Genomic DNA, 14,228 nt, shown 5'->3' with positions numbered 1-14,228 from the left:
TTCGAAATGTTTCTATGAAAGCAATGATGTAATGTTAAGATTTTATAAAGCACTGGTGAGGTCTCACTTGGAGATTTGGGAGCAGTTTTGGAGCTTTTATTTTATAAGGGATGTGCTGATACTGGAGAAGGTTCAAAAGACGTTCACGAAAATTATTCCAGGATTGAGTGGCTTGTCATATGAAGAGCGTTTGATGGCTCTGGGCCTGTATTCACTGAAATTCAGAAGGATGAGGGGTGACCTCATTGAAACGTATTGAATGCCGAAAGGCCTTTATAGAGTGGATGTGGTGAGGATGTTTCCTATGGTGGGAGACCAGAGACCAGAGGACAGTCTTAGAATGGAGGTAAGGAGGAATTTCTTGAGCCCGGGAGTGGTGAATCTGAGGAATTCATCACCATAGGAAGCTGCAGAGACTGTGTTTGGGCATATTTAAAGCAGAAGTGTTAATATATTCTTGATTGGTCAGGGCATGAAGGGATATGGGGAGAAGGCAGGAGACTGGAGCTGAGAGGAAAACTGGGTCAGCCACGCGGAAATGGCGGAGTAGACTCGATACACCAAATCAGACATAGGACGCAGGAACAGAATTAGGCCATTCAGCCCATCAAGTCTGCTCTGCCATTCCATCATGGCTGATCCCGGATTCCACTCACCCATACACCTGCCTGTTCGCCATTTCCTTTGATGCACTGACCAATCAGGAAACGATCAACTTCTGCCTTAAATAAACCCAGGGACTTGGCCTCCTCCACAGTCTGTGGCAGAGCATTCCACAGATTCACTACCCTCTGGCTAAAGAAGTTCCTCCTACCTTTGTTCTGAAAGGTCATTCCTAAATTTTGAGGCTGTGCCTTCAAGTTATGGATACCCTCACCGTAGGAAACATCTTCTCCACATCCACCCTATCTCGTCTGTTCAACTTCCAGTAGGTTTCAATGAGATCCCCTGCATTCTTCTAAATTCCAGTGAGTATAGGCCCAAAGCTGCCAAACGTTCCTCATAGGTTAACCCTTCATTCCCAGAATCATCCTTGTGAACCTCATCTGTACACTCTCTAATGACATTCTGAGATATGGGGCCCAAAACTATTGACAAAATTACAAGTGTGGCCTGACTAGTGTCTTATAAATCCTCTGCATTATCTCCTTGGTTTTAAATTCTATTCCCCTTGAAATAAGTGCCAACATTGCAATTGCCTTCTTTACCACAGACTCAACCTATAAATTAACCTTCTGGGAGTTACACAAGAAGTACCTCTGCAGCCCTGATGTTTGAATCTTCTTCACACTTAGATGGTAGTCTGCACTATTGCACTCTCCGCTGAACATTGACGGCTCCTCCATTGATATTGTTAAGACCACCAAATTTCTTGGTGTTCGCCTGGCGGAGAATCTCACCTGGTCCCTCAACACCAGCTCCATAGCCAAGAAAGCCCAGCAGCATCTCCACTTTCTGTGAAGGCTGAGAAAAGTCCATCTCCCACCCCCCATCCTCACCATATTCTACAGAGGATGTATTGAGAGCATCCTGAGCAGCTGCCTCACTGCCTGGTTCGGGAATTGCACCATCTCAGATCGCAAGACCCTGCAGCGGATAGTGAGGTCAGCTGAGAAGATCATCGGGGTCTCTCTTCCCGCCATTACAGACATTTACACCACATGCTGCATCCGTAAAGCAAACAGCATTGTGAAGGACCCCACGCACCCCTCATATAAACTCTTCTCCCTCCTGCCATCTGGCAAAAGGCACCGAAGCATTCGGGCTCTCACGACCAGACTGTGTAACAGTTTCTTCCCCCAAGTCATCAGACTCCTCAGTTCCTAGAGTCTAGACTGACATCTACATCATTTATTATTATATTGTAATTTGTCCTCTACTGTGCCTGTTGTCTTGTTTATTATTGATTGTACTGCCCTGCACTGTCTTGTGCACTTTATGTACTCCTGTGTAGGTCTGTAATCTAGTGCAGTTTTTATGTTGTTTTACATAGTGTAGTGTAGCCTTATGTTGTCTCACTTAATCTAGTGTAGATTTGTGTTGTTTCATGTAACACCATGGTCCTGGAAGAACGTTGTTTCGTTTTTACTGTGTATTGTCCCAGCAGCTTATGGTCAAAATGACAATAAAAAGCGACTTGACTTAACTTGTCTATTGTTCCCTTTACCAAAATGCATTATCATACACTTACCAACACTGTATTCCATCTGCTACTTTTTTGCTCATTCTTCCAACTTGTCTAAGTCCTGCTGCAATTGCATCGCTTCCTCGGCACTACCTACCCCTCCACCTATCTTTGTATCATCCACAAACTTTGCCACAAAGCCATCAATTCCATTATCTAAATTATTCACAAGCAATGTCAAAAGTAGTGCTCCCAATACTGACCCCTGAGGAATACCGCTAGTTACCTACAGCCAACCAGAAAAGGCCCTTTTTATTCCCACTCACTCTATCCATCCAGTATCTTTACCTGTAACGCATAGGCTTTTATCTTGCTAGGCAGCCTTATGTGTGGCATCTTATCAAATGCCTTCTGAAAATCCAAGTAAATGACATCCACTGCCTCTCCTTTGTCTGGCCTGCATGTTACTTACTTGAAGAACTCTAATAGATTTGTCAGGCAAGAGTTCCCTTGATAGAAACCATGCTGACTTTGACTTATTTTATTATGTCTCCAAGTACCCAGAACCTCATCTTTAATAATAGACTCCAACAATTTTCCCAACCACTGAAATATGGCTAATTGTCCTATAATTTCCTTTCTTTTGCCTTCCTCCTTTCTTAAAGAGTGGAGTGACATTTGCAATCTTCCAGTCCTCTGGGGCTATGCCACAATTAAGTGATTCTTGAAAGATCATAACCAATGCATGTGTATTCACTTCAGCAATCTGATTGGTCCTATTCTCACACGGCTCATCCTCTTGCTCTTCACATACTTGTAGAATGCCCTGGGGTTTTCCTTAATCCTGCTCACCAGGGCTTTCTCATGGCCTCTTCTAGCTCTCCTAATTTCATTCTTGATCTCCTTCCTGGCAACTTTGTAATTTTCTAGCGCTCTAACAGTACCTAGTGTCTTGAACCTTTCGTAAGCTTTTCTTTTCTTCTTAACCAGATTTTCTAAATCCTTTGTATGCTGTGGTTCTTTAACAGTCCCATCCTTTCCCTGCCTCAATGAAACATACCTATGCAGAACGCCATGCAAATGTTCCCTGAACATTTGCCACATCTCTGCTGTGCATTTTCCAGAGAACATCTGCTCCCAATTGATGTTCCCAAGTTCCTTCCTGATAGCATCATATTTCACCCCTACCCCAATTAAATGTTTTCTCAAATCTTCTGCTCCCATCCCTCTCCTGCGCCATGGTAAAGGAGACAGAGTACTACTTCCAAAATGCCCTCCCACTGAGAGATCTGACACCTGACCAGGTTCATTTCCCAATACCAGATCAAATACAGCCTCTCCTCTAGTTTGCTTATCTACATACTGCATCAGGAAACTTTCCTGAACTCACCTAACAAACTCCACCCTATCTAAGCCCATCGCTCTCAGAAGTTGTCAATCAATATTAGGAAAGTTAAAATCACCCATCACAACAACTCTATTATTATTGCACCATTCCAGAATCTGCCTCCCTATCTGCTCCTTGATGTCTCTATTAATATTGGGTGGTCTATAAAATACACCCTGTAGAGTAATTGCCCCCTTCCTGTTTCTAACTTCCACCCATAATGACAGAGTAGACCATCCCTCCATGACTTCCTCCTTTTCTGCAGCCGTGATACTATACCTGATTAGCAATGCCATGCTCCCACCTATTTTGCCTCCCTCCCTGTGCTTTTTGAAACATCTAAAGCCTGGCATACTCAGCAGCCATTCCTGCTCCTGAGACATTAAAGTCTCTGTAATGGCCACGTCATAGTTCCACGTATTCATCCACACTCTAAGTTCCTCTGCCTTGTTTATGAAACTTCTTGCATTAAAATAAACACATCTCAAACCATCTGGCTGAGAACATCTTTGTTCTATCACCTGCCTATCCTTCCTCACAAACTCCCTACAAGCTGTCTCTACTTGTGCACCAACCACCCCATCCTCTGACTCTTCACTTCAGTTCCCACCTACCCACCCCCCCAGAAATCTAGTTTAAACCCTCCTCAATAGGATTAGAAAACCTCCCTCAGAGGATATTAGTTCCCCTCCAGTTCAGGTGCAACCTGTCCCACCTGTACAGGTCACCCCCTCCCCAGAAAAGTTTCCAATGATCCAAGAATTTGAAATCCTGCCCTCTGCACTATTTCAACAGTCAATCATTCATCTGGGCTCTCTTCCTGTTCTGACCTTCACTAGCTTATGGCACCGGGAATAATCCGGAGATTACCACCTTGGCGGTCCTGATCTTCAGCCTCCTTCCTAACTCTTTAAACTTACTGTGCAGGACCTCTGCCCCTCTCCTGCTTTTGTTATGTGCCACGACCTCTGGTTGCTCACCCTCCTCTTCAAGAATATTCTGCAACTGCTCAGAGACACCCTAGGCAACACACTATCCTGGCGTCTCTTTTGCTGCTGCAGAATCTCCTATCTGTCCCCCGAACTATCAAGTCCCCTAAGACTATTGCTCTGCCTGACTTCATCCTACTCTTCTGAGGCTCAGAGCCGATCACAGTATTATTCTTCTGATTGCTGCAAAAACCTGACCTAATTCTGCTCCTTTGTCTTATGGTCTTCCCCACCCCACCATTTCTCCATCCCCAAACAACAGGAATTCTGCAGATGCTGGAAATTCAAGCAACACACATAAAAGTTGCTGGTGAACACAGCAGACCAGGCAGCATCTCTAGGTAGAGATGCAGTCGACGTTTCAGACGGAGACCCTTCGTCAGGACCTGATGAAGGGTCTCAGCCTGAAACGTCGACTGCACCTCTTCCTAGAGATGCTGCCTGGCCTGCTGCGTTCACCAGTAACTTTTATGTGTGTTGCTTGATTTCTCCATCCCCACTGGCTTCTCTCCCCCACCGTATCCCCACCCTCACCATCTTATCCACCCACAGTCTCCCCAACCCACTGACCCTCATCCTCCCTGTACCATCCCCCGCACGTCTCCCCATCCCCACTCACCCACTCTATCTCATCACTGCGCCTCCCACACCACCATTTCTCCAATGAAGTTGAACAATGTGGACCCAGGTGCGGTTCAGGGTGGGGAGTGGAGGTGCAGGGCTATTGGATATGTGGGGTGCGTTTCCATGTGTGGTGTGTCCATGATGTGGGAGGTGGCAGAGTTTAGGGTGTGGGAACTGTGGAGGGGTTGGATAAGAAGGGTGGGGTTCCAGGTGGATGGTGGTCTGTGGGGTAGGAGGTGTTGGGTGTGTGGTGGTCTGTGGGGTAGGAAGTGTTGGGTGTATGAGGGTCTGTGGGGTAGGAGGTGTTGGTGTGTGTGGTGGTCTGTGGGGTAGGAGGTGTTGGGTGTGTGGGGTAGGAGGTGTTGGGTTGTGGGGGTCTGTAGGGTAGGAGGTGTTGGGTGTGTGGGGGTCTGTGGGGTAGGAGGTTTTGGGTGGATGGTGGTCTGTAGGGTAGGAGATGTTGGGTGTGTGGGGGTCTGTGGGGTAGGAGGTGTTGGGTGTGTGGGGTAGGAGGAGTTGGGTGTGTGGGGGTCTGTGGGGTAGGAGGTGTTGGGTGTATGGGGGTCTGTGGGGTAGGAGGTGTTGGTGTGTGTGGGTCTGTGGGGTAGGAGGTGTTGGGTATGTGGGGTAGGAGGTATTGGGTGCGTGGGGTAGGAGGTGTTGGGTGTGTGGAGGTCTGTGGGTTAGGAGGTGTTGGGTGTATGGGCTGGGGTTCAATGTGTGGTGTCAAGGGTGAGGTACTGGTATGGGATGTCCATGATGTTGGAAGGGGCTGAAGGATGTATGCTATGGGATTGTCGACTTTGGCAGAGCGGATCGATCACCCTCACAGTGTTTACCTTCCTCATCCCATCAGTCTTCAGCTCTAGCACACTGACGGTGTAGTTTGTTCGATGGCCAAATTCATCAAACTGGATGTTTCCAGTCAGACCCTCACTACGAACCTGCCAGGACACAGAACACAGACTGGTCTCAGCTCAAAGGGACAGGTCAAACCTGATGCCTCCACCGAAAGCAAGGGCCAGATGGTGTGGTTCATGTGGTTTTCATAGGAGAGACTTGTGGGATGGCTTGGAGGAAGCTTCACTTTGTGTCTGACTCCAGGAGTCTGTGACGTGACAGCGCAAAGTAGCTTCACTCTGTGTCTGTCCCCAGGAGTGTGTCATGGGATGGTGTGGAGGGAGCTTCACTCTGTGTCTGACCCCAGGATTATGTGATGGGACAGTTTGGAAGGAGCTTCACTCAGTGTCTGTCACCAGGAGTGTGTGATGGGACAGCGTGGAGGGAGCTGCACTCTGCGTCTGACCCCGGGAGTGTGTGATGGGACAGTGTGGAGAGAGTTTCACTCTGTGTCTGATCCCAGGTGCGTGTGATGGGACAGTGTGGAGGGAGCTGCACTCTGCGTCTGATCCCAGGTGTGTGTGATGGGACAGTGTGGAGGGAGTTTCACTCTGTGTCTGATCCCAGGTATGTGTGATGGGACAGTGTGGAGGGAGCTGCACTCTGCGTCTGACCCCGGGAGTGTGTGATGGGACAGTGTGGAGGGAGCTGCACTCTGCGTCTGACCCCGGGAGTGTGTGATGGGAGAGTGTGGAGGGAGCTGCACTCTGCGTCTGACCCCGGAAGTGTGTGATGGGACAGTGTGGAGGGAGCTTCACTCTGTGTCTGACCCCGGGAGTGTGTGATGGAACGGTGTGGAGGGAGTTTCACTCTGTGTCTAATTCCGGGAGTGTGTGATGGGACAGTGTGGAGGGAGCTTCACTCTGTGTCTGATCCCGGGAGTGTGTGATGGGACAGTGTGGAGGGAGTTTCACTCTGTGTCTGACCCCGCGAGTGTGTGATGGGACAGTGTGGAGGGAGCTTCATTCTGTGTCTGACCCCGGGAGTGTGTGATGGGACAGTGTGGAGGGAGTTTCACTCTGTGTCTGACCCCAGGAGTGTGTGATGGGACAGTGTGGAGGGAGCTTCACTCTGTGTCTGACCCCAGGATTATGTGATGGGACAGTTTGGAAGGAGCTTCACTCAGTGTCTGTCACCAGGAGTGTGTGATGGGACAGTGTGGAGGGAGCTTCACTCTGTGTCTGACCCCGCGAGTGTGTGATGGGACAGTGTGGAGGGAGCTTCATTCTGTGTCTGACCCCGGGAGTGTGTGATGGGACAGTGTGGAGGGAGTTTCACTCTGTGTCTGACCCCAGGAGTGTGTGATGGGACAGTGTGGAGGGAGCTTCACTCTGTGTCTGACCCCGGGAGTGTGTGCTGGGACAGTGTGGAGGGAGCTGCACTCTGCGTCTGACCCCGGAAGTGTGTGATGGGACAGTGTGGAGGGAGCTTCACTCCGTGTCTGACCCCGGGAGTGTGTGATGGAACGGTGTGGAGGGAGTTTCACTCTGTGTCTAATTCCGGGAGTGTGTGATGGGACAGTGTGGAGGGAGCTTCACTCTGTGTCTGATCCCGGGAGTGTGTGATGGGACAGTGTGGAGGGAGTTTCACTCTGTGTCTGACCCCGCGAGTGTGTGATGGGACAGTGTGGAGGGAGCTTCATTCTGTGTCTGACCCCGGGAGTGTGTGATGGGATAGTGTGGAGGGAGTTTCACTCTGTGTCTGACCTCAGGAGTGTGTGATGGGACAGTGTGGAGGGAGCTTCACTCTGTGTCTGACCCCGGGAGTGTGTGCTGGGACAGTGTGGAGGGAGCTGCACTCTGCGTCTGACCCCGGAAGTGTGTGATGGGACAGTGTGGAGGGAGCTTCACTCTGTGTCTGACCCCGGGAGTGTGTGATGCGACAGTGTGGAGGGAGCTTCACTCTGTATCTGATCCTGGGAGTGTGTGATGGGACAGTGTGGAGGGAGGTTCACTCGGTCTGAACCTGGGAGTGTGTGATGGGAGGGTGTGGAGGGAGTTTCACTCTGTGTCTAATTCTGGGAGTGTGTGATGGGACAGTGTAGAGGGAGCTTCACTCTCTGTCTGACCCCGGGAATGTGTGATGGGACAGTGTGGAGGGAGCTTCACTCTGTGTCTGACCCGGGAGTGTGTGATGGGACGGTGTGGAGGGAGCTTCATTCTGTGTCTGACCCCGGGAGTGTGTGATGGGACAGTGTGGAGGGAGCTTCACTCTGTATCTGATCCCGGGAGTGTGTGATGGGACAGTGTGGAGGGAGCTTCACTCTGTATCTGATCCTGGGAGAGTGTGATGGGACAGTGTGGAGGGAGCTTCACTCTGTGTCTGACCCCAGGAGTGTGTGATGGGACGGCGTGGAGGGAGTTTCACTCTGTGTCTGACCCCGGGAGTGTGTGATGGGACAGTGTGGAGGGAGTTTCACTCTGTCATAGATGTTCGCCCCTTTGGCTGGAAGCCTGTGACTAGAGGAGTGCCACAGGGATCAGTTCTGGTTCCATTGTTGTTGTCATCTATATCAATGATCTGGATGACAATATGGTAAATTGGATCAGCAAATTGTGGATAACACCAAGATTGGAGGTGTAGTGGACAGTGAGGAAGGCTATCAAAGTTTGCAGCAGGATCCAGACCAGCTGGAAAGATGGCAGATGGAATTTAATGCAGACAAGTGTGAGGTGTTGCACTTTGGGAGGACAAACTGGGGTATCTTACACAGTGAGTGATAGGATACGGAGGAGTGCAGTCGAACAGAGGGAACTGGGAGCAGATCCATAATTCCTTGAAAGTGGTGTCACAAGCAGATAGGGTCATAGAGGGAGCTTTTGTCACATCGGCCTTCATGAATCAAAGTACTGAGTACAGGAGTTGGGATGTTATGTTGAAGTTGTACAAGATGTTGTTGAGACCTAATTTGGATTAATGTGTACAGTTTTGGTCATCTACCTACAGGAAAGAAGTAAATAAGATTGAAAGAGTACAGAGAAAATTTACAAGAATGTTGCTGGGATTTAAGATCCTGAATTATAGGGAAAGGTTGAATAGGTTAGGACTGGAATATAGTAGAATGAGGAGGAGATTTGATAGAAGTATACAAAGTTATGAAGGGTAATGATAGAATAAATACAAGCAGGCTTTTTCCACTGTGGTTGGGTGAGACTAGAACAAGAAGTCATGGGTTAAGGGTGAAAGGTGAAATGTTTAAGGGGAACCTGAGGAGGAATTTCTTCACTCAGAAGATGGTGAGAGTGTGGAATGAGCTGCCAGCGGAACTGATGGATACAAGCTTGATTTCAATGTTTAAGAGAAGCTACATGGATGGAAGGGATATGGAGGGCTACATTCCAGGTGAAGGTATATTTCCCATTTTTCAGCTGGGGTGGTGAGTTCTTCTGACATCTACTATCAAAGATGTCGACCAGCTTCCTCAACTTAACTCATACCAGATTGTGCTGGAGGGCTGAGTGATCCTTCTCCTTGAGGGTCTGGATTCATCAGCGAGGGCAAGACAGGAGCCCCCTCCACCTCGGGCTCAGGCTAAAGGACTGCCCCAGACTTCCAGCCTGGGACAGGTCCAGAGGCTCAACCTCACCCATCACTGCCCATGATCTCAGGACCTGGGGACCTCCAGACTGTGTTTTTGAAGCAGCTAGTTCTGGGGCTACGGAATGGGATGGTGTACATTCTTTCATTGTCCTACCTGCTGCAAAGCTCGCTGGATGTCGATCCCTTGGCCCCAGGGAACAGCTGGGTTCGCCAGGCAATCTCCGGCATTTCCTCTGCGCGCGATGTCAATCCGAGTCTTGCGAAGATACTTGAAGGCTTCGGACAAGACCAGGACTCCGTCCAAGGTCATGGCTGATGTGTACTGTCAAGGTGGGGAAGGTGCAGATGTGAGGGAGCTGCTCCACACAGTTGGCAAATGGCATGGGCATCAGGAATTCTGGGAATCAGGGACACGAGAACAAAACACATGGTGCTGAGGGTGAAGACTTGCCCAGGTCTTTCAGAGAGGAGTCGGAATGAGGGGCATCACCTCCACCCGCTTCTACTGTTGTGAATGGGAAGAGTGGCCTAGTCATTGGGTACATTTACAATGGAGGTTGGTAAGTTCTTGATTAATCAGGGTGTCAAAGGTTACAGGGAGCAGGCAAGAGGCTGGGGTTGAGTGGAAAAATAAATCAGCCCTGATGGAATGGTAGAGCAGACTGCATGGCCTAATTCTGCTCCTATGTCTATGATCTTATGGAGTAGGAGGGGGGAATGCTGAGACTTTACAAGGCATTGGTCAGACCGTACTTGGAGTATTGTGAGTAGTTTTGGGCCCTTTATCTAAGAAGGAATGTGCTGGCATTGGAGAGGGTTCAGACGAGGTTCACGAGACAGATTCTGGAGGTGAAAGCTAACATATGAGGAGGGTTTGAAGGCTCTGGGCGTGTACTCGCTGGTGTTCATTGAAACCTATCAAATATTTAAAGGTCTGGATGGGCCAATTGTATTTTGGTCTTATGAGAACAGGGAGAGTAGGAGTGGGAACAGGGAATGCTAGGAGAGGAACAGGAAGTGTGGCAGGTGGGAATTGAAAGTGATAGATCAGTGAAACGTCCGCACCCTCTTGCTGTGCGGGGAGGGGAGTGGGGGCAGGCCTGGGGCCGAATGGTCTGCTGGTGGGTGGTGACTTGGGTGTCTCACCTTGAGACGTTCCCGGTCCACACCCTGATACTCCTTGTTGTCAAGCCTCCTCCAGCGCTGCAGGAACTTGTCGACCATCTCGCTGTGTGGCCACACCATGTGGAAGCCAGTGACGTTGGCCCCTGCATACCGAAACATTGCCAGGTCCATGTCCAGGAACCCCTGCAATACCCAATGTCACCCAGCATCATCCAAACAACCAGTGTCACCCAGTGTCACCCTCACACCCATCATTACCCAGTCACCCAGTCTCAACCAGTGTCATCCAGAATCACCCACACACCTAGTGTCACATATCTCAGTGTCAACCAGTGTTGCCCAGTGTCAGCCAGTGTCATCCAGGGCCACGCTCACACCTATCATCACCAACACAGCTAGTGTCACTTAGTATATCCAATTGTCAGCCAGCACCACCCAGTTTCAACCAGTGTTACCCAGTGTCAGCCAGTGTCACCCAGCATCTCACATACACACAGTATCACATACACATATAGCCAGTGCCATTCACACTCACATACCCAGTGTCTCTCACACACACACACACACCCAGTGTGTGTATCCTCTCTCTCACACAGTGTCACAGACACATATACCCAGTGCCATTCACACTTAAACACCCAGTGTCTCTCTCTCACACACACGCAGTGTTACACACTCATGCACACACTGTCATTCACAGATACATCCAGTATCTCGCTCACACCCTGTGTCTCTGTCTCTCACACACACACACACACACACACATTGCCGCTCACACACCTAAAGTGGGAGAGGTGGAAGGGTCCCTTGAGGAGTGGGTGGGAGAGGAGGAGAGGTCCTACTGAGTGGGGGATTGTGGTGGATTGGGGTGAAGAGAAATATCTCACCTACCAGAGTGGCGAAGATGTACTGATATCCCCGAATGTGTTTCCCTATGTTGATGATCTATGAGAGAGAGATTGAGAACGAGAGAGAAAAAGTAAAAGTTCCTGGGAGCAGGGCCATCAACCAACATCAACCCACTTTCCCCAGACTCCACTCCCCATGCACCTGCTGACTCCTAACTGATGTTGACACAAGGTGTGGTCATTTGGTTCATTGAATGAAGCTGATTGAGCCAGGCCTAGTCCAGGACAGGGCAGGAGCTGGTAACATAGATCACTGTGGAGGAGGTGGGGGGATGCCCCAGGGAGATCACACACACCGCTCAGCAGCTCCAACTGAACAGAGAGAGCAGTGGCTGCCTTGCCACATAGGGATCATCCCACAAGCCAGAACCTCCCCCCACCTCCCAGTATCAGCACAGAGCTGTGTGTCTAGTGTCTAAACCAAGTCTGCAGAGTTGGTACCCACCACCTGCTCCTCGTGTGCTGAATGCCCAGTCTGCTCTCAGTGTCTGCAATTCGTATACCCACTGTGTGCCAGTCAACTGCCAGTGTGCACCAGTCCGTTGCCAGTGTGTACCGATCGACTGTCAGTATTTTTATACCCAGTGTGTACTGCTCATATACCCAGTGAGCGCCACTCAACTGCCAGTGTGCACCAGTCGATTGCCAGTGTGCTGCTCATATACACAGTGTGTGACACTCAGCTGCCAGTGTGCAGCAGCTGATTGCCCGTGTGTACTGCTCAACTGCTAATGTGTACTACTCGACTATCAGTGTTTGTAACCCAGTCTGTATTGCTTATATCCCTGATGTGTACTGCTTGACTGCCAGCATGTGCTGCTCATATACCCAGTGTGCGCTACTCAGCTGCCAAGGAGGACCACTTGACTGTCAGTGTTTGTATACCCTGTGTGTGCTACTCGTATACCCCATGTGTGCCACTCAACTGTCAGTGTGTACCACTCGAATGCCAGTGTTTACAACCCTCATGCCCAGTGTGTACCACTCGTGTATCCAGTGCGGACACCACTCACATACCCAGTGTATACTACTCATATACCCAGAGTGTGACACTCACATACCCAGAGTGTGACACTCACATACCCAGAGTGTGACACTCACTTACCCTGTGTGTACCACTCATATACCCAGTGTGTACCACTCATACACCCAGTGTGTACCACTCATATATCCACTGTGTACCCCTCATACACCCAGTGTGTACCACTCATATACCCAGTGTGTACCACTCATACACCCAGTGTGTACCACTCATATACCCAGTGTGTACCACTCGTGTATCCAGTGCGGACACCACTCACATACCCAGTGTATACTACTCATATACCCAGAGTGTGACACTCACATACCCAGAGTGTGACACTCACTTACCCTGTGTGTACCACTCACTTATCCTGTGTGTACCACTCATACACCCAGTGTGTACCACTCACTTACCCAGTGTGTACCACTCATACACCCAGTGTGTACCACTCACTTACCCAGTGTGTACCACTCATATACCCAGTGTGTACCACTCATATACCCAGTGTGTACCACTCATACACCCAGTGTGTACCACTCATATATCCACTGTGTACCACTTATATACCCAGTGTGTACCACTCACTTATCCTGTGTGTACCACTCATACACCCAGTGTGTACCACTCATATATCCAGTGTGTACCGCTCATATACCCAGTGTGTACCACTCACTTATCCTGTGTGTACCACTCATATACCCAGTGTGTACCACTCATACACCCAGTGTGTACCACTCATACACCCAGTGTGTACCACTCATATATCCAGTGTGCACCACTCACTTATCCAGTGTGTACCACTCACTTACCCAGTGTGCACCACTCACTTACCCTGTGTGTACCACTCATATACCCAGTGTGTACCACTCACTTACCCTGTGTGTACCACTCACTTACCCTGTGTGCACCACTCACTTACCCAGTGTGTACCACTCATATACCCAGTGTGTACCACTCACTTACCCTGTGTGTACCACTCATATACCAAGTGTGTATCACTTGACTGCCAGTGTGCACCCATTTACATCCAGTGTGTACCACTCACATACCAGAGTCTGCCCACTCTCTTTCCAGTGTGTACTAGAACTAGGGGGCATAGCATCAAGATTAAAGGGAGTAGATTTAGGATGGAGATGAGGAGAAAGTTTTTTCCCCAGTGAGTAATGAATCTGTGGAACTCTCTGCCACAGGCTACCTCATTAAAAGTACACTCAGTGGGCACGTTATGAGATACACCTGCCCAATAATGCAAATATATGATCAGCCAATCAATTGGCGGCAAGTCAATGTATAAAAGCATGCTGACATGGTCAAGAAGATCATTTGTTCAGACCAAACATCAGAACGGGAAAGAAATGTGATCTAAGTGACTTTGACTGTGGAATGACTGTCGATGCCAGATGGGGTGCTTTGAAAACCTCAGAAAGTGCTGACCTTCTGGGATTTTCACGTATAACAGTCTTGAGCATTTATTGAGTATGGTGCAAAAAGCAATCAGGCCAGCAGTGAGTGTGGGGATAACGCCTCGTTACTGACAGAGGTCCGAGGAGAATGACCAGACTGGTTGAAGTTGACAGGAAGGCAACAGTAACTCAAGTAACCACAC

At 49.3% G+C, this 14,228-nt stretch overlaps 1 protein-coding gene across 5 annotated transcripts in view; it reads right to left on the bottom strand.

Moving 5' to 3' along the window:
* The window catches only part of LOC134349170 (glutamate receptor 1-like), a 201,221-nt gene that overhangs the window by 145,845 nt on the left and 41,148 nt on the right, over positions 1 to 14,228 (bottom strand). For 4 of the 5 annotated variants that reach the window (XM_063053099.1, XM_063053100.1, XM_063053102.1 and 1 more), the window contains 4 exons: positions 11,582 to 11,635; positions 10,712 to 10,873; positions 9,720 to 9,887; positions 5,965 to 6,069 (listed from right to left, as the gene is read on the bottom strand). In XM_063053099.1, the coding sequence (XP_062909169.1) occupies positions 5,965 to 6,069; positions 9,720 to 9,887; positions 10,712 to 10,873; positions 11,582 to 11,635 (489 nt within the window). The remainder of the gene's footprint in view (positions 1 to 5,964; positions 6,070 to 9,719; positions 9,888 to 10,711; positions 10,874 to 11,581; positions 11,636 to 14,228) is intronic. The other variant, XM_063053103.1, reaches the window with a different exon arrangement.

This window comes from Mobula hypostoma, chromosome 7 (genome assembly GCF_963921235.1).
Source record: "Mobula hypostoma chromosome 7, sMobHyp1.1, whole genome shotgun sequence".
NCBI classification, from domain to species: domain Eukaryota; kingdom Metazoa; phylum Chordata; class Chondrichthyes; order Myliobatiformes; family Myliobatidae; genus Mobula; species Mobula hypostoma.
The sequence above is the reverse complement of the archived record's forward strand: the minus strand, read 5'-3'. Positions and strand labels throughout refer to the sequence as shown.